General features: G+C 33.6%; 2 protein-coding genes and 1 pseudogene across 7 annotated transcripts; 1 reads left to right on the top strand and 2 right to left on the bottom strand.

Moving 5' to 3' along the window:
• Nucleotides 1-944: 944 nt before the first annotated feature.
• Nucleotides 945-1,643, bottom strand: LOC102602105 (50S ribosomal protein L11). The gene has a single exon (XM_006340803.2). The coding sequence runs from the start codon at nucleotides 1,574-1,576 to the stop codon at nucleotides 1,109-1,111; it is 468 nt and encodes a 155-aa protein (XP_006340865.1). The 5' UTR covers nucleotides 1,577-1,643; the 3' UTR covers nucleotides 945-1,108.
• A 735-nt stretch (nucleotides 1,644-2,378) lies between these two features.
• Nucleotides 2,379-7,912, bottom strand: LOC102602441 (ultraviolet-B receptor UVR8-like; annotated as a pseudogene).
• Nucleotides 7,913-13,625: 5,713 nt separating this feature from the next.
• On the top strand, nucleotides 13,626-18,885 carry LOC102602778 (general transcription factor 3C polypeptide 6-like). 6 transcript variants are annotated; one of them, XM_015305233.1, is made up of 7 exons: nucleotides 13,626-13,709; nucleotides 14,172-14,339; nucleotides 15,525-15,725; nucleotides 15,903-15,953; nucleotides 16,565-16,616; nucleotides 17,545-17,738; nucleotides 18,343-18,885. In XM_015305233.1, exons 3-6 carry the CDS (start codon nucleotides 15,606-15,608, stop codon nucleotides 17,736-17,738), a joined length of 417 nt encoding a protein of 138 aa, XP_015160719.1. In that variant the 5' UTR covers nucleotides 13,626-13,709; nucleotides 14,172-14,339; nucleotides 15,525-15,605; the 3' UTR covers nucleotides 18,343-18,885. The 6 variants fall into 6 exon arrangements, with proteins under 6 accessions (XP_015160719.1, XP_006340868.1, XP_015160712.1 ...); XM_006340806.2 differs by having other exon boundaries at nucleotides 14,183-14,339; XM_015305226.1 differs by lacking the exon at nucleotides 18,343-18,885 and having other exon boundaries at nucleotides 14,172-14,398; nucleotides 17,545-18,020.
• Nucleotides 18,886-20,163: the final 1,278 nt, after the last annotated feature.

The raw sequence follows: 20,163 nt of genomic DNA on the forward strand, positions 1-20,163 counted from the left end.
GAGAAAGAACAGACTGAGGCAAAGAAAATATAATCGCAATAACGGTTTCAACAGCATAGCGATGCAAAGGGGACCGACAATTAAACATAAAGACAGACACCAAGCAGCCAAATCGATGCAAAATGCAAGAGGTGGCTAAGGAATCTATTTCTACATGAAGACATTATGAAAATATAGATAGGTCTATTTTAGATGACTAAGATTATGGACTATCACCAATGGAAAAGTATTAAAATCAGGAAAAGCAAAATTTATGAGGAGGATTTGACCCCAAAAAAAAGAGGTGTGCTGATTGATCCTTAGAAGAATGCCAATCTAACAGATCAAACATATGAGATAAACTAACTACAATTTCAAGCAAGGGATCTCCAAGGAAACCCTAAAGAGTCTAATTGTATTCGGTGACAAAAACAGACAGTTAATGTTGGACCAATTCCCAATTGTGCATCAGGAGCGAATTCAATATGAGAAATTATTGTATTGTATGTTTTTCAAACAATAGATTCTCTAATGCTATTATTCCAATTCTATTGGACGTACCCAAAGGAACAGCCAGACACAAACAGTTAAACATGCAATTCAAGATGCAAAATAAGTTGTGACAACATGCACCAAGTATGGATCGATATGTAACACCACAAAGCAGGTTTACTATATTAGCTACTATTCCTAAGCTACATCCTTATAACCACAATCGTCCTTTCTCTAACCAAGATGCTACTTAGAGGGAATACTATAATGGTAAAAGAGTGTGCATCAACAACAAAAATTGTACAGTAATTGTTCATCCTTAGTTCTATCTGAGGGAAAACATGCCCTAATGCTGACACACAAAAATAGAAAAAAGAGTGGCATTATAATCGACATGTTTTAGCTCACTCTGCTCTAAGATTCACAATAACAGTATATTATGAAAAGCATTTAACTTGCTTGAATACCTCTAATGAACTTCAAAAAAAGCTATCTTTATTGCTAGGATAACATCCCTAACACATATCTTGCTTCCTTACACAACAAAATCATTGCTTTAAACAACTTTATCACTCTCATTTCCAAATATTACAAAGAAAAAGAGAAAGATACAGAAATACCCACACAACAGTTTCAATCAATCCAGCTCTTTCTGAACTTTAATCCCCATAGAATTCGCCGTCCCAATAATAGACTTACAAATTGACTCCAAAGGCATGTACTGGCAAAAAGGGTCACTCTGCTTGATTTTCGCAATTTCATAAACGTGCTTTAGGGTTAACGTCGACGCCGTTACATGGCCCGGGCGGCCACTTCCCAGATCAATTCCAGCGGCCTGCTTTAGGTACCAGGTTACTGACGGAGACTTAACGATGAAATCGAAAGTCCCATCTTTGAATGCGGTGATAGTCACCGCCATTGGTGTTCCAGCCTTGAACTTCTGGGTCCTAGCGTTGAAGTCCTTACAGAATGCCATGGAGTTCAGCTTGTACTGACCGAGGGCCGGACCTACTGGTGGTCCGGGCTTAGCTGCTCCCGCATCGACGGTGAGACGGATCGTGGCAGAGATAGGGCGGCGTGTTAAGATCTCTTTAAGCGTCGCCATGGTTGAAATGTGACGGCGAAGACTGGGGTTTTGCTATTGTTTTTGCAGCGCCGGTGACTGTTTGTGCACTTTTAATTAATGGGCTTCTGGCCCATCATATTAATGGGCTGCTTCATTCTTGGTCCAATAGGAAAAGTAACAGCAAGTTACACTTTTTGCGGTTGGTAAAAAAAAGGCAAATTACAAAAATCACATAATTTTAAGGCAAAATTACAATTTATCCCTTAAAAGTTTATGATTACAAAATGAGAGATTTTGGAGATTTGTAAAACTTATAGGGGATAATGGTGATAAGTAAATTAAAATGTGGGATTTCTGTAATTTTTCCCAAAAATAATTATATTCGTTAGCCATGATTTTCTCTATTCTGTTATTAAAAGTTTATGATTACAAAATGAGAGATTTTGGAGATTTGTAAAACTTATAGGGGATAATGGTGATAAGTAAATTAAAATGTGGGATTTCTGTAATTTTTCCCAAAAACAATTTATCTTTTTTGAAATTTTCTGTTCCATGATTTTCTCTTATTAATTATTTGTATTCTTTCAAATTAATCAAAATAAAATAAATACATAACTCAACCCTTAACAAACTAAAATATTGAAGACGATTGCATGTGATGAATTATGTTTGGGTAATTGAAGACGATTGCAGCGAGGTAGAAATTGTGACTCTTTTTAACATGTTGAAAGTCTCCATTAAAGAGTAATTGATCTTTTCAAGACTTTAATTAATGTTGTTTTCTGCTCTTCTGTACTTGGGATGAGGAAGAGGTTGTAATGAACTTCAGAAGACAATAATGTATGATTGTTTTTTTGTATCATACAACAAAATATTTCTTTACAAGAACACTAACAAAAGATTTAATCAATAAACAAATAAAAAACAAAGCAAAACATTTAAAGTCCTTTTTGAAATGTTATATAACACTCTACAAACAATATTGGTCTGGTCAATTTACATTATTTGATTAGTAACATGTACTAGACGACTTTGGCACTTTAGTGCTCGATACTAGTACATTCTTGTATGAGGCGTGTTTTCCGCTATTGCTTGCATTATTCATGCAACATTTCAGTAGGTTCAAGGCATCCCCTTACTGCATCATGCCCAAGTTGGGCTCTTTCGTTGTCTCCAAATCCAAAAACTCGTCCACAATTTGTGACAACTACGGTGTGGTATAAGCCAGTGCTAATTTGAGATATGTGATGGGATCTCAAGCTCTCCAGGATCCGAGGCTTCAAAACTTTATCTGATGCTCCTCTGTCAAGGAATCCGAGGCTACCAAAGCCCATCCAGCCAAAGCCATAAACAGAACCATTGTCCACCAGGACAAACGTTTTCCTCTTGCTTGCACAAACCTACCAAAATCATAAAATTTAATACAAGTAAATGATTAAAAGACGGGGCAGGCAAAATAAAGCTAGGACTAGGAAGACTGTTATATATTTTACAAGCCTTGAATTATTTTGTATCATATTACTTGCGTTATACACTAGTTTGAGTTATTTCATGTTTCTAAATGTTGCCTTAGTTAATATTGGTCTTGTAATGTCGACTAGCAAATGTAAAAGAATGCCAGACCTGAACTGCTAGATGGCTCTTAAGGCTGGTCAAGTGTGACGGAGTAGTCTTATCAATCTCATCATCATGCCCTAATGCACCACAATAACCTTTCCCCCAAGTATATACCTGAAATCACGAAAATCAATCGTCAGTCGTCACTAGCACTTTATTCTTTTCTGCAGTTATTTTTTCCCGGTGTATAGTGGTAAGTCAACCAACTTTTAGCATACATCTTAAATGAAATCATACTATCGTGTTATTTTAGGTACAATGACTTACATATCCAGTGGAATCCAGTGCCACAACATGCTCATCGCCAGCAGAAACACGAGCCACATTAATGCCCTTCCTCTTAAACGACTGGATTGCACGTGGCTGAAGTTCATTCTGCTGTTCTCCATGACCAAGGCAGAAATTAGTACCCGAACCAAAAGAGTAGAGAGTCCCATCATCAGACACCGCAAGTGCATAACTAGGACCAGCAGCAATCTGAACTATAGAACCAATAGATGCCAGTAATTCTATGCATGTCGGGGTTGGCCTATCCGACGTGTCACCATGACCAAGTTGACCATGTGCGTTAGTTCCGCATGTGAAAACATGACCTTTCCTAGTGAGAAACATAGTAAAACTGAGACCTGCAGCAACCTGAACCAGTTCCAACAGTAGTGAGCATTGTATTCATGACAAAACTTAACGGCAACATCCTCCTGTAGGACAATGAAGTGTTTTTTATCTCTACCATGCAATTTACACAGCATAAAAATTTCCAATTGGTTAAATTCATTAAATGATTACTGGAACCCCATGTAGCATTAATTCGGCAATTTATTTATTATTCCCTCCTATTCAATTTGTTTGTCATACTTCACTTTTTAGTATGTTTCAAAAAGAATGTCTCTTTCCTTGTTAGGCAACTCTTTAATTCCAACTTACCACATGGAATGTTTAAGACACAAGATTAAAGGGCATTTTAATGCATTCCATATATCCTATTCAAAAATCTTCCTTACTTAAGAAACTCCGTGTCTAATCAAAATCAGACAAATCAATTGAAACGGAGAGAGTACTTTTTCAAAGATACTACAAAAGTAAGCCCAACTTTAAAGAAAAACGAACCCAAAACATTTACAGACAATGACAAAATGCAGAAGAGCATCACATACACATTGCTGGGAACCAATTAGATCCACATTAGCACCGTAACACCTACAATGGTATTTCCAATTTGCAACTAAAACTAATGGACATTTCATAGGTGTTGCCTAACTCTGTTTCTCACCTTCAGTAGTTGTATGGGAAATAGAAGATTTATCCTTGTGATGCATGGGTCTTCTGATTTTGGATCTTAAAAATACCTTTGTTTTCATTTTTAGCCTTCATTTATTCAACAGTGGCTTGTCGATCCATTTTTATCAAAAAGCATTTCAAGAAATGACAGATAGCTTATTGCAATTAAACATAGGAACAAGAAGGTGTTTATGTCATTCACAACTTGAATTATGCTATTAAAACTTAACGGAGTTTATCCTTCGGTTCCCTATTTCTTTCGTAGCTGGTCTTGATAAGAGAGACCAGAAATTCCTGGCAGATTATAAAATCTTCCTAGTATCATCACTTTAAGTTGCAGATATTTCAAATCATCACATCATTTTTCTTTTCCAGTTCTCCTCCAAACAAAAGAATAAATCTTGACGCAGTACCGTTTATTCCCATAAATTGATCTAGTAGAACTAAAAGATCCTCTTAGTCGTAAACCGTGTATAGAATCCCAATCTCTATTAACTTACCTTTTCAAAAAAAAAAAAAAGAATCCTGATCTCTTTACATGTATTGAGGTAACCCGTCAATTAGATGACACGACATGATAGAAAGAAATTTACCTGCTTGACAGGAATATTCTTCAATGCTTCAACCATTCTTGGCCTGAAGATTGGGCGTCCGGTGTCGCTATGCCCACAACAGTATGATGAGTTATCTCCACATGTGAACACCTATACCAAGAATTGTAAACCTCATGAATAATATAAAATTCATTCCAACAGTATGTATATACATTCTATGTTGTAGAAGAAGACAAAATTTGGCAGTTTTTAGCATATTTACAACAGAGAAAGATTCTCTAACACACTTTGAATATTGAAACCTACTGTGGACTATGGTAAAGGGATATGTCTAAGCGGTACAACACTTGAGAGGCTCTCTCATCGTAAGGTGCACCGATCCGCTCGGTATAGTTTTTTTTTTGTCTATCTTATTTTATTGCAGTAGCACTAGCCATTACAAATTGGCAGAATGATGACTGATTTTCTCCATAAGGGAAAGGAAAAAGTGAGCAGAAGTATTTGACCAGCACTTAGATAGAAACATAGGAGTAGAACCCTGGACTAGTGCACTATATTGATTAGGAACATCTCTAACTAAGGGAAATCACGATCACGTGTCTTTCAAAAACCCAACACTCTTGGGGTGAAGTAACAGAAAGCAAGCATGATAATTCGACGGAATACAAGGTAAGCTGATAATCCAAAATGCTGGATATAATAGAAGTATTTGGAAGCTTTAGGTCTAAATAATGGATTATCCATATTGTTATTATAGCAATGGTGTTTGGGTCAGTTTCCGTTCACCTTAACTATTCCTGTTACCTCCCACCAGCAAAGTATCAATTAACATTGTACACTGAAGCTTAGGCAAATAGGAAGAATTCACCACTAAATCCACTTCATTGACCACAACTTGCCAGTAAGTTTTAGGTCTAACTCATACTAAAATAGTAAGAATTTTTTTTGCAGAGTGGCATGGTGTGGCAGTTCTTGCATTTTTCAAAGTCAATATATATTTCAACAATATTAGTATCAATCTTCCAAAGGAACCTCTCCTAAAATAATTCTCAAGAAAACCGAAAATGAGATTGGATTGCTTGTTTCCAATTACATTCTTCCTCTTTCACTTTCTTTACGTTACTCCTCAACAGAACGAGGATTTCCACATCGTGCATGCAAAAAAACAAAGTGCACGTAAAAGGTAAATTACTGTAATAAAAATAAGAGTAGTTGATAATATATGACGATTGCCAAACCTGTCCAGACCCTGTGACAAAAGCAGCATGATTATGTGAAGCTGAAACTTGGGCAACTTGTACGGGAACAGGAAAGTTAATTCGAGTAAATTCCACACACTGAGTTGTTTCAGGCCCATGACCAAGGACGCCGCATAAACTGGAACCACAAGAGTATGCTGCTGAATCATTGATTAGCAGTGTGTGATACCTGCCACTCCTTATTTGCATCTGCCGATAACTTGTTACAGTAAGTAACAACAAATGATGAAGTCCTAGCTGCAGATTATTCTAGTAGAGCGAGTAACTAAAATCTAGAGATATTAAGACCAGAAAGATAGAAATCGATCAGCAACTAAACCTCAATCACAAAATAGTGAGATCGGCTATATGAATAATCGTTATCCATTCCATTCTATTTGGTCTCATTTCTTTGCAATACTAAATAATTCACTAAACCTTACATACAATTCCCTAACCAAACAAAAAAAGATACCCTAGTACTGACTGCTATGTGTGAAGCAGAGGAATCACACGCTCCATCCCGTTGAAGACTCCAAATTTTCACTAAGGGGCTTAAAATACGAAGAAGTAAACACACGAAGAAGTCGAAGGGGGTTCAAAAAGTGTCATTTTTGGCCCTATCTGGCTCCGCCCCTGGCCTCCATCAACAAGCATATCTCATGACTAACAACAACAAAAATAGTGTCTTAAAACATTCCATCCATCTATGTGTGTATTTTGATAAGTAACATTTCAACCATATATTTATTAGTCCTAAAATAGCAAAAATAGCAAAAATAGCAAACAAATTAAACATTGGTAAATGAATTATAAGTTTTCCAAAGAAATAGTACATTGCCTGCAGAAGTTTCAACCATATCAGAGGACTGTTCCACAGCCATCAAGAACCTCAAAAGACGCTTCCAATTGCCGTTACATCGCTTCAACAGCTCTTCCTGAGCATTACAATGCAAAGAAGCATAGATTGAACTCAATCCACAAAGCTGAAAAGCAGCATAAATCTACCAAAGACTTGAACTTTTTTAGGAAACAAACCATGTGTTCCCCTAAAAGTCCTTGAAGTTAGCTCTAAACTTATTAAATCAATAACAGCTAATCGACCCGACATCAATATTTCAAGAATCAAATGAACTGGCAAATCCTCCATTGAAGTTGACCTCAAACGATCCCCCATTTTCCCTTCACAAAAACAATCTTTTAAACGAAAATGGAAACAATTAACACACTTTATCAAGAAAATATCAGATGTAAGAAAATTAGATGAAATTGAATAAGAAAATGAAGGACTTGGCGGGGAAATCTTATAATCTAAGTCGAAATAAATCATCAAGAAACAACAACCCCAAACACAAACATGAACAAACAAAACAAAATTAAACTTTTTTTCTAAAAAACTCCAAAACCCCACAAAGATAGGAACTTTATAAACACAAATTTGAGCAAATATCGGATCTATGAATGAAAATTGAGTTGTGGGGGGCCTTGATAAACAAGAAATTAAGCTAAAAGTAGGTAAAGAAACAGTCCAATAGTGGAATTTTTTTCATTTTATAGAAGTGGGAAAAGAGGAAAGCGACTAAAAGTTAAAACTTTAATAAACTGAAATGCTGACTGAAGAATAAAGTATTAAAGATTAACAAGCAAAAATGTCCAACTAGGAAAGACACCAAATTTACAGGCGAAGATTTCTCCTTTTTTTTTCTTTCATTCATGTTCTCTTTTTTTTTTAAATTTCCGCTAGGCACAATTAAATTTGAATTTATCTTTAAAAAATTATAAAACGTTCTTTAATAAAGATAATTTTATAACTAGAGTTTAGATTCTGACTATAAAATTTGATTTTATATTTGATTTTTTTTTAGGAATTTTACTCATAATAGTTTTATAACAGTAATCAAATAATAACAAATTTTGATTTGTCAAAGTTTTAACTTTTAAATTCATATTTGAATGAGAGCTTAATAAAGGATGAAAAATACTTATTACTCTATTACATAATAATTCTTGTTTATTTTCCCCCTTTTTTTGGGTTGTTGTTTGTTTTGATTTGGGCAAATAATGCTCTACTTGTTTTTTTAATCTTTTTTCTTTTTGGATTGATTATTATGTAAAAGTTGCCTGTTAGCATACACTACTATGGGTCATGTCTTTTCCTTTTTGAATTGATTATTCAATTTTTTTAAAAATATGTATTTTTATGTATATTTAGGGTTATTCAAAATCAATAATCTGCTAAATTTGGATCGCGCACTGCAGGGCTCATTCGGTGGTGGCGCTCCCAACAAGATTTTCTCCATATTCAGAGCTCAAACCCGAGACCTATGGTTAAGGGTGAAGCACTCCCATCAGTGCACCACAACCCGTGTTGGTTTGTTTTACTACACTTAAAGTCTTTTGTTGTAAAGAATAATACCAAACGGTCTTAGAATTAAATTATAATGTTGTTTAATTTGTTATTTGTTATTTGTTTGATATAACTTATTTCGAAATTAATAATTAGTATCAAAATAAGTTATCTCTTCCTTTTAATGGTATAGCAATCTTGGGATAAAATAGGTAAATAACAAAAACACTCATTTAAACCCTTTTTTAAACGGCATTATCCACATTCATGAAAGGTATTTTCGTGAATAAATAATTTGTTCTTAAAATTTATACCAATGCACATTATTTTGAATAATACACACAACTAGGGGTGTTCACGGGTTGGTTTGGATCGGATATTGGTCAAAATCAAAACCAAACCAACTTAATCGATTTTTAAATTATCAAAACCAAATCAAACCAAATATAATATACATTTATTGGTTTCGGTTTGGTTTAGTTCGGTTATTCGGTTATTAACCATACACAAAAATAAAAGAAACAATTCATTCAAAATGTGAAAAAAAGTGACCACAATCCATTCAAAACGTAAATAGTTAGAATGACTTAAATTACTGAACTTTCGATCACTAAATTTACTATCAGTAAAGCTTTAAAATTCACTATATTGGCATAGAAGGAAGAGACAATAATATTTTCATTCCCACAAAGAATTGTCATAGACACTCATATACATGAAATCAATAAGATAAATATTTCATCTTGGCATTTTTGTTTTCAATAAGTAAATTATAAAGAAATTTTAATGAAAATATGTATAAGATTTTTAAAATCTATATACTACCTTAAAAGCATTAACTCCCAAACTTGAATGTTGAATTACTATAATACCCCTAATTAAAAGAACTCAATTTATTTTATTTATTAGTTTAATTAATTTTATTATATTGAAAGTCGACAACTTTTCAAATTAAATGATTGTGACTTTTTCAAAGGGTTGTGACTTTTTTGATGGGTTGTTGACTTTTTCTGACTTTTCTGAAGGGTTGTGATTTTTTCGAAGGATTGTGACTTTTCTAAAGGGTTGTGCCTTTTCATATGAATTGTGCCTTTTTCAAAGAGTTGTGACTTGTCAGATAAGCAGTGACTTTTTCGAAAGGTTGTGACTTTTTGGATAAGACACAATTAACACATATTCATACTAATATTTGGTAGCTATAAATAGAGGGGTTTCCTCACACTTTTAAACTACAATTTTTTTTCTTCTTCTTATAAAAAATCTCAAATGTTATTTGCAAAAATTGATTAAGTTTGAAATTCAACAAAATTTGAGGTACCTCATAAGAAAGAGTTGGTGAAAAAATTGTAGAAAATCATTCATTAATTCACACTCGTATTTTTTCTTACCATTTTCATGAGTTAACAATGAATAAAAGTTATAGGAGAGACAACAATATTAAACAAATATGAAAAAAAACATATGATTTGGGTAAGATATTTCTTCTTGGTTTTTTTATTTTTTATTCTCTTCCCTCAAATGAAGGAGTTTCTTCCTAATTTTGCTAAAACAATGGCTATCAACGTAATCCATTGAATTATTAGTTTTGATGTAAATTCAGTATTTCAAAATTAATTTTTACTTTTACTTATAATATGAAAACATAGCCATGATAATAATTATTTTTTAATGGATATGTATGTAGAAATGAACGGAGAAAGTAAAGTGTTGGTGGCAAGAATTAAATCAAATGGAACACTAGAGTACTGAATATAACATGAACATATATTTTCGTCTTCCTTCTTAATTGACTATGTATTGTTCCATATAATTTTTCTTTATGTCACAAAACAACCAATTAAATCTATACTTCTTCACTACTCGTACAAGTTTGACGGAATTAAGTTGTATTGAGGGAATCTTTTTGTCTCAATCAATCAAGAATGTCCGAGATACACTCCTTACTAGCTATATAAAAATAGATAAGAAAATAGCGATTGATCATAAGATGATCTTAAATCAAATTAACGATTCTATAAATAATACTCTAAATTTTATTCATCTATTAATTTTTATCATTGAAAAATTTAAATATTTTATATCATGATACAACTTCTATAAGATACTAGATACTTTCATTAGACAACAACTATAACATATGTATGCGGCAGAAAAAAGGAGAAGACTACAATTCCACAAAAATAAGATAGAAACTCAATGAAATGAAATATTTTTACCATAGGTGATGTTATTCATATATTAAAATTATATTATTTACTAAAGTATATATAACCATCATTCATAACAATCAAGTACACTTTTTTTGGTAAAATTACCTCTCTATGATAGACTTACTCAAATATTAATTGAGTAATAATATTTTGTAAATGATATGTTACATATAAAGATAAAATATTGAAATACTTATGATAATTTTTATTAGTGTCATGCACATACTAAATTTCAAGTATGAATATTTAAGACAAAATTTCTACTTAAATGATTTACATCATTTTTGTTCATAACCTCAATAGGAAAGGCTATTGGTGACATTTTTTGAATGAATATTTTTTCTCTGTTTTGTTGGTTAGATTTGTTTACAAAATTGAGTGGAGTAAGAAATAATATTATTAAAGAAATGTCACTTTCTTCCATATTTAAATTTTGAATGTATTTTGAAATGTTTTAACTTTTAATGATATCTGATCATTTTGATTTCAAAATACAAGTAACTCTGTGACAATATGTATTAATAATTTAAAAACACTTATCCTACGTTTGTTCAATTATAACTATTTACTAAAAAGCTTTAATTTAGTAATATTAATTATATTTTACAACATCATATACTATATCTATGATACACACATGCAACGCACGTGCCGTAAAATTAGTTATTTTAAAAGATACGACCTTTCATGATCGATAAATTAACACTTCTGTTAGAAAAGAACATAATCTCAAAACCCTAAGGGGTCGTTTGGTTACTGGTTAGAATTATGCAGGTATTAGTTATGCAGGTATTAGTTATGTAGGTATTAGTTATGTAGGTATTAGTTATGCATGTATTAGTTATGTAGGTATTAGTTATGCAGATATTAGTTATGCAGATATTGGTTATGTAAGTATTCGTTATGCAAGTATTAATTATGTAGATATTAATTATACAAATATTAGTTATGTAGGTATTATTTATGTAAGATTTTGTTACGTAGAAATTATAATACATATATTATTACTTATTGATTGTTTAATTTATTGTAAATTAATATACTTTTTTTAAAAAAATAGAAAATTATAAAGCTTGTATCCAAGATAAAATGCAACAGGCCCTTGAGGGGGTGTTGGAGGGGTGGCTGGGGAAGCAAAAATCTATAGGTTGATGCGCATGCGAGATGATACTCGTAGAAATGTCATGATAATAATTAATTAAATTTTATATTTATAATTAATTATTTAATTATTTATACGTATAACTTTCAATGTCTTATCTCATTTTATGAAATAGACAATCGAACATCGTAAAGTACTGTACAAAGCAAGTTCTATCAAGATTCTTACATTCGATCTTGAATGGATTTCAAGTCTAGTGATCATATCATAGGCAATATAATGACATGTAAAGGATAATTCATCGGAGTATGAAATACGTTGATTATATACTCGTCGAGTATTTAACAAATCAAGTCTTATATATTAATGGTTCATATATGAAATACATTATCAATTAAAGAAATACCGATGATCAATTCAAGGAGATTTATATATTAAATTTGACATTTATCAACTGCATTTCACACATTTTTGAATTCTCAATTGATATATGTAATTTTAATTAATAAAATCGATCTTAAGAGGTCAGTATATTTAAATTATCATTTTATTTAAATAATAACGACTTCACGATATCGATTTTTATTAAATATTTTAAAACATAGATAATTATTTTAAAAGATACCGACATCCCGTGGTCGATAAATTAACACATCTTTTAAAAAAGAATGACACCATCCCGACCCATCCCTGACCGGTGCCCACCCCCACCCATCATCGACTAGTGCCACGATCCCTAACCGGCGCCCGTCTCAGCAACAGCAGCAGGTCGCAGAAGCAGAGGGCGACAGCAGCAACAACAATCTTGGTAAGTTTTAAATTTTCCATTTGCTCATCAACAATTTGAAAAAGTTTAGGAATATCACTAAAACAAAAAAAGACAACTCCAACTTATGCATTGACTTGTTTCAAGCCTAAAAAACCAATCTTGATTGTTGATATTAACTTGTCTGATTATCTAAAAGAGTTAATGTATGTGGGGTTTGCTGCTTCTACTGAGGGGAGTACTTAATTGCATAGTATTGAGAATTGGAGTTTTTGAACTTATGGATTTGGCCCTGTGAGGCATCGTCATAATGTTTCTGATAATACTGTGAATCTGTGATTGTAAAGCCTCCGATTTTTCAAAATTCTGGCCATAAACATCATAATAAGAGTCTTGGGTTGGGTTTTGGAATTGGTGGTCCAACTTTCTTTTGTGCTGTTCTTGTAGCTTTTGGTTGGATTTCTGTCAAGAAATGGTGGTCTAGCTTTCTTTAAATTTGCACAAATAAGACATCTGTAACAGCAAAACGATGAAAATAAATCCAAAAAAATTGATCAATTGAAAATAGGAGTAACCTATTTTGAATTATCAAGAAAAAGAACTAGAGATGACATGAGAGGAAAGGAACTAGAGATGCTTATCCTTCGGGTGGCCCAGTGGTTTGAGCTTGGGACTTCCATATTGGAGGTCTCAAGTTCGAAATCCCTTGCCAGCGAAAGCAAGGGGTTTGCTTTCTGGGTCGAGCTCGTCGCACCAAGCTTGCTTAGTGCGGGTTACCTCTCCTATGTGATTTGCAAGCTATTGCATAAGAGCGGGGGTTTTACCCTGTGCGCACCCAAATGATAGCAACTGCGGGTTTCCCTTGTCATCAAAAAAAAAAAAAAAAACACACAAACTTGTTTACTAATTGTTAACTATTAATAATGATTGAAATCTCTCTATAATGACCATTGAAGAAATTCTTAATTGTTTCTTTTCTTGCTAGGCAACTGAGGAAGTTCAACATCTAAAAAAGTTGATACAAGACTATACTGCTTCTTTCATCAAAGTAGGAGATAAGGTTTGGTGTTTCTAAATTTATAAAGTTCAAGTACAGTTGTTTTCTATAATGTGTTTGTGTCCATCTAGTTATTTATAAAAACAATATATTAAGTATGTATATTAATAAAATATATGTATATAATTCGTCGGTTCGGTTTGATTATTTCTTCGATTTTTTCGAATAAAACCATAACCAAACCAAATACTATTGATTTTCAAAAATCTAAAACCAAGCCAAGCCAAACCAAATCCAAATAAAATCAATTTTATTTTATCAGTTTGGTTTAGTTTTTCGATTTGGATCGATTTTTATCCAAATCGTGAACATGCCTACACACAACAAACCAAAGCACTCACTTAGAAATATTAATTTAAACATAATTTATTTTATCATAATTAATCTATCACATTATAACTTGTATTCAAACCAGATCAAGTCTCGGTTTAGACAGATTCAAATTACAATTCTACCCCTGACTAGATCGTCTTCAGGGTTAGGGCTACGGCCTGGCTGATGCACATTCAAAAGTTGCGCTCAGCGCCATAGCTGCTCACTGCTTTCATCTCTCACGCCTCATTGAGACAGTGCTTCAATCCTCAATCACAGACGATAATTTCTGATTCAGAAGTGCAGAAGCTGTGTATCTAGGTAAAGTAGTGAACTCAGAAGCTGCGATTTCCTCGTCTCTCAGTCTACTCTTCCAACTGGTAAAGTTAATTTTCTGAATTTCACTATGCCAATTTGACCATAAAAGCTTTGTGTGAGAGTAGGACTTGGATACAGTATTCAGTGCCTGTTTGGATTAACTTATTTTTAGGTGATTTTGATTTTTAAGCACTTTTTAAGTTTTGTAGGTGTTTGGAAAAGTTAAAAAATTGCTTTTAAAAGTAGGTATCATCCTGTACGATTTTTATTAGTAATGGCGATGATCATTTTTGTTTGTGGACAGTTGGGAAGCTTAGATTAGCTGTAATCTGTAAAGCCACCCTTTTTGAAACAAAAAAAAGTTGTATTATAGAACTACCAGTTTACTCAGCTTAAGGAAGATACATGGAAACAAGTAAAATTTTGTCATCTTTTTTTCCCTGGTGGAGAATATACTCGAAAGTCGAAAGAACTATCACAACCTGACAGAGAACAACTATTTGGATGCCAAAAGCTAAAAAAAAAAAAACAGGAAAGAGAGAATCAAATCTTCATATCAAAAAGAAGGATACAACATGGGAAGGAACAAAACTTCAGCTACTTTATACCAAAAGCTTATAAATCATGAAGTGTATATCAAACCAAACGGGTAAAAACTTGAAAATGATCACTTTTTATTCACTGTTGTAGTTCCATAAGAGCTAGCTTATCCTTTATTCTTCATTGACACACTATACCTTTTTGAAACAAATTTTGAGTATCATAAGAAACACCAAATCAAACTTTGTTCTCTCATTTATTAAGAGGATTAGATGGAATTTTAATTTGTTTGTCTCATAAGAAAGAATAATAAAAGAATTTGAATACTGATTTTTTGTTCCTAAAATATATCCTAGTCAGACGAAGGAATGCTGAGATGACTCATGTTGTTTTGACTTCACAATTACTCAAATATAAGGAGATTTTAAGAAGTTAACAAAATTGATGTTCTGAAGCACAATAGTAATGCACAGGGTGATTGTAAGAAGAAGTGTCTTGTTTACTGTTTAATACGTAATACATTTGCTGCATTATGTCATTGATTGAAGTTTATGGGGCAATGTGGCATCTATATATAAAGTTGTTGTACAATGAAAATGTAAGGTTTTCCTTCGTCATTGTTTTACACGTTCTCTTTTCTCTTTTCAGCTTTTCTCCTTCACTTCTTTCCCTTCCTCTGTGTGTATCATCCATCACAATTCTTGGTGTTGTTATTTTCTGCTGCGCTGTATGATGGAAAAGCAGTCACTTTGTGATGACAACATGGAAGAAGCAGAGTATATATTGCTTGATCTGGATGACCTTCCCTGCGAAATTTATATTCCCCCAAATGCACCATATGTTCTCTCGGTATGATCCCAAGTTCACCTTTCTGTTTCAATGTTTTGATGTTCTTATAGATTCAAAACTAAGTGATAACCCTTTTGGCCTTTCCTTTTATTTCTTTTGACTTGTTAGGTACTCATTGCTTCTTGAAAACTATTGCAATTGCTTTGTTTCTTTAATTTTGTAACTTTTTTTTTGCAGGGTCTTGACACATTAAACCCCATCTTGACCATCGATGGTAAAATCAAACTGGTGAGTTGGTGTTTCGAGGCTGATTCAAGTTCATTTTTGTTTTGAATTTATCAATCATGTTTACAGAATTATAATATATCTCCTTAGTGAGATTAGTTGTTTGTGTGGTAATATTCTTATAAAGGTATGTATCTCCTTAGTGACATTAGTCATTACAGTGGTCAGTCATCTTGATCCCCGCTGACATCCTTACACCCCAAAAGGCCGCCACACTAACATCAGTGACATTACACTCACTTTATTGAATAGGCAATAATGCACTTAAATAAAACTTTATGGCTGATAGGTCTCAGTCCTCACTCTTCACAGTTTTGTCTTCCATTTGTGAGAGGATATAGACAGATTGTATCCATTTCAACTCCCTTGTTTTTTCTGGCGAGTCGTTAGTTGGGATCTTTCTAGAACAAAAGAGTTGGTGAAGGGAAAACAAAGTATATATAATGGAGAGTGGGTGTAACAATTGTGGTTATACACTCCAAATATGTTGTATCTTTTGATTATCCTCACATGCATTTGAACCCCCGTTGGGCAATTAAGCTGATTAGTCCGTCTGCTATTTTCGTACCGTAGAAGTGTGTTTATCTCAACTGTTGTTTATTTCTGTTTTGCAGATTGGACAGTATGATGAGACTATTGGGACATGCCTTGTTTTTGATGAAAGTGGTAAGCCATGTTCCTCTCCGCAACATATTATAATAGAACAAGAGAAGGAATGAGCTACTTTTCTGATTACTTTAATCTAGCTTCAACGTTGCTGGTGGTGTTCCATCTCATCACAAAAAATATTTTAAAAAAATAAGAGGGAGTTCTTCTTTGCTTGTTTCTATCATACAAAAATCTGCCTGGGTCAGAACTTGATTCTTTATAACTGAACTGCAGTTAGATGTTTTTTAGGGGTGCAGATTAGTTTACTGTTTTCTAATTTTGGTTTTCTGGTGCAATTCTGACACTGGGCTGCCTCCTGGTATCCGTGAATGATAATTTGTGACAACATTAGGCACATAGTAGACTGTGAACCAGGGAATCTGTTGTTTTTAGGTTCATATGAATGGAGTACGTTTTTTTCTGGAACCTGTCCTCTAACATAATGTTGCATTCGACACAATGAAACATAAGAATAGGAGGGGGCCTTCAGAATTTTAGTCCACGACTCCTTGGCACATGTCTTTTTTCTATTAAACTAGTAAATATAGTATGTTTTTGTTGGCAGTGAGTAAATCTTTGATTCAGAGGGTGGAAGATGTTATGAATCTGAAGTGGGCTCTTGGCTTAGGTTCACACTTTCTTTTGTCTTTCCTCGAAAAGTCGTTTACAGTCTTCTGTGAGTCCCTACTTATGGTAGGTAACAGACCCTCGCCATTGCGATTATCATCCCTAATCAGTAAAGAGTTTTTGTTTGCGCGGGTTTACCCAGTTGAACATAGCTCTAACCCATTCCGCTATCATGCTTTTATTGAATTCTGCTTTCATTAAGACTTGCAACCAGTATTTCTAGTTTCATGATTTTTGCATATTAGTTGGATAATATAAAAAAAAACAAAAATTCTTCAAATCAATCTGGAATTTTATCACCAAGTAAGCGTTTCTGCAGATACACCTCCAGTGGTCCATGAAGAGGCGGGGCCTTCTGAAGCTAACCTTTTCCCAGGAAGGCCCACGTTAGATCCTAAGCAAACCAAGTCCAAACAAGTCAAGCCTGTAACACAGCTTCAAAAGATACTTAAATTCAGGTTGTTGCAGAATAGTGAAACTGAAGATGCAAGAGAGAAGCCAAAAGAAGATTAGGTAACCGAGTGTTTTAGTAACTTAGATGCTACTACTCGAGAATGTACAGTGGAGTCGAAACAGAGCTATTACGACGTAGCAATGGTGTAGCATGGATAATACTAGCATTTTTCTTTACAAGTACTAGTATATGTTAATGATATAGTTGGTTGAGAACTCAGATATTGCACATTGAGCAGCAACTGAATTTGGCAGATAGAATCAGTTGGATACAAAAAGCTATTAGTACTTTATAATTTGCTCCTTTTATTATTATCGATGGAAAGCAGAGTTAGATTATTATCTTTGTTGCTTCAGTATCCTTAGAGATAGCTGGTCTGAACAAAGAGGATGCTGACACCATAGTTGCACCAGTTAGAGTATTTTTGGGTTTGGGTCAAAGGGTATCTCAATCTTATATATATCTTTATTCTACTGGGATTTACGATAAAATCTGCATTTGTTACCAACACGTTTAGGATTGATATATTTGGCCAATTGGGTTACAATTCAGCAATGTGCTTAATATCCTTCAACTGGGTGTATACTATTCTTTTAGTGCTTATGGTTGTCCACAGAGTAGTGATTGACTATAGTTGGTATAATCTTTTTGTGTGCTTTCCAGGGAGGCGAACCTGACTATAAGACTCCTGCCAAGATGGTTCTCCATGATTGACAAAGAGGCAAAATTCCGTTCTTTGTTCCGCCTCCAAAGCTGGATGATGCTGCCTCTGATGAGCAAAATGAACTTGTCACTGAGGCAGACACAGCCGTGGATAACAATCAAGCCTCAGCTGCTCTCAAAGCTATTGCTGACGTTGTTTAATCACAACAACTGAAGGAAGTTCCTGTTCAGGAGGAACTATTTTGTAAGGCTGAGTTGTTGGGTGAAAATTGAAATGGACGGTTCATTCAAGACTTGCAACTTCTGTAGCACCCTCAATGGCATCAGCAGCCATTGCACAGTTCTGAAATTGAGTTTTTCTATATCATTCTTACATCTTTAAGTTAGGTCCATTGCTTTCTGAGAGTTTTCTAGTCCTAGTAGAGATTGATATGCGGATTTTTTATCTCGTATTTTATTTTAATGTTTATTTTCGAATTTTGTCTTATTTACGGAATTGAATTGGTATGAGCTTAAATGGAAATGATTCATATTGTTTATCTCAACTTGTTTAAGATCAAAGCTTTATTCTCTGGGTTTTCAGTGTTCCAAACATCGGCAGATGAACTTGGAAGCCTATAAGCGGAGCCTTAATTTAAATGTATACTTACAATTATCGGTATTCCCTAATTTTTACGATAAGGAATCACAGTCACTTATCTTGTGTATAGGATAAATTTCGCTCTTATATAGTAGCTACATAGAATGTTTTAGACAAATTTTATATGATAAACTCGATAGGAGGTTCAAACCTGAAACTTCTCGTTTGGGAGATTCAATAATTCCTAACCCTTATAAATGAGATATGCATGTGCATCTAATAAATGTTAAGTATCCAAGTCAACTAAACCCTAACCACCACAAAGGTTACTTCAAAGTACTCATGTTTGTGCGCTGCAGCCTGCAGTGAATTGAATTGGCTGCATAAAATTTTGACTTAGAGTTTAATAAAGCGGAGAGAGATTTTTCGATAATAATCCAATCGAGATGATAGATCACCTTATGGTCGATGTGATTATCAGTCAAGGGATAAAAAGATATCTTATCACCGATAATCTGTTCAGGATTTCAAACTCAACGAGGGCAACTAAACACGAGGCCGGTTGCACTCATTATGGAACTTAACTCAACACCTTACGACACGAGCTGATGACTCAATACTAATTTGACTCAGTCAATTGCGAATTACTAAATTTATAATCAAATTAATTACTATTTGATTTTATTTTTCAAAAGGATAGAAAAACTAGAAAATTAATCCATCTCAATTTGAAACTCTTTTAATTTAATTTAATTGGCACGTAGGGAGTTGGGGACTTAATTATTATTTAATATATTTAATTGTGCCTAACATGCAGCTGTCCCTTCGATTTATTACTAGATGGGGAGGCCCGTGGCAAGCACGGGCCCAATAGTCAAAATATTATGCTTGTAAAAATATTAATACTAATGAATCAAGGGTGATACCTTTTGCTGAAGATGGATAATATCATATATTATATACTATTAGAAATATTTAGAATATGTACAACAGACATCAGTATGATGCCAACTTGAACGATCTGCAACTACTAACTAATGTAATACAACCAAAATAATTACCCTTACTTAGAAGAGTGATATAACAGATGTTTCAGTTTTGATATATAAGATTAGCATGTCATTGTTTATCATATGTAGAGGATACAAATTGTGCAACAAGCTAAGAAATGTCTACTTTATAGTTTATATATACTTGGATCCATATGTGACTATTTAACACGTGTTTGCTCTTTAGTTCCT

The sequence above is a fragment of the Solanum tuberosum genome, unplaced genomic scaffold (genome assembly GCF_000226075.1).
Source record: "Solanum tuberosum cultivar DM 1-3 516 R44 unplaced genomic scaffold, SolTub_3.0 scf00020, whole genome shotgun sequence".
Taxonomy (NCBI): domain Eukaryota; kingdom Viridiplantae; phylum Streptophyta; class Magnoliopsida; order Solanales; family Solanaceae; genus Solanum; species Solanum tuberosum.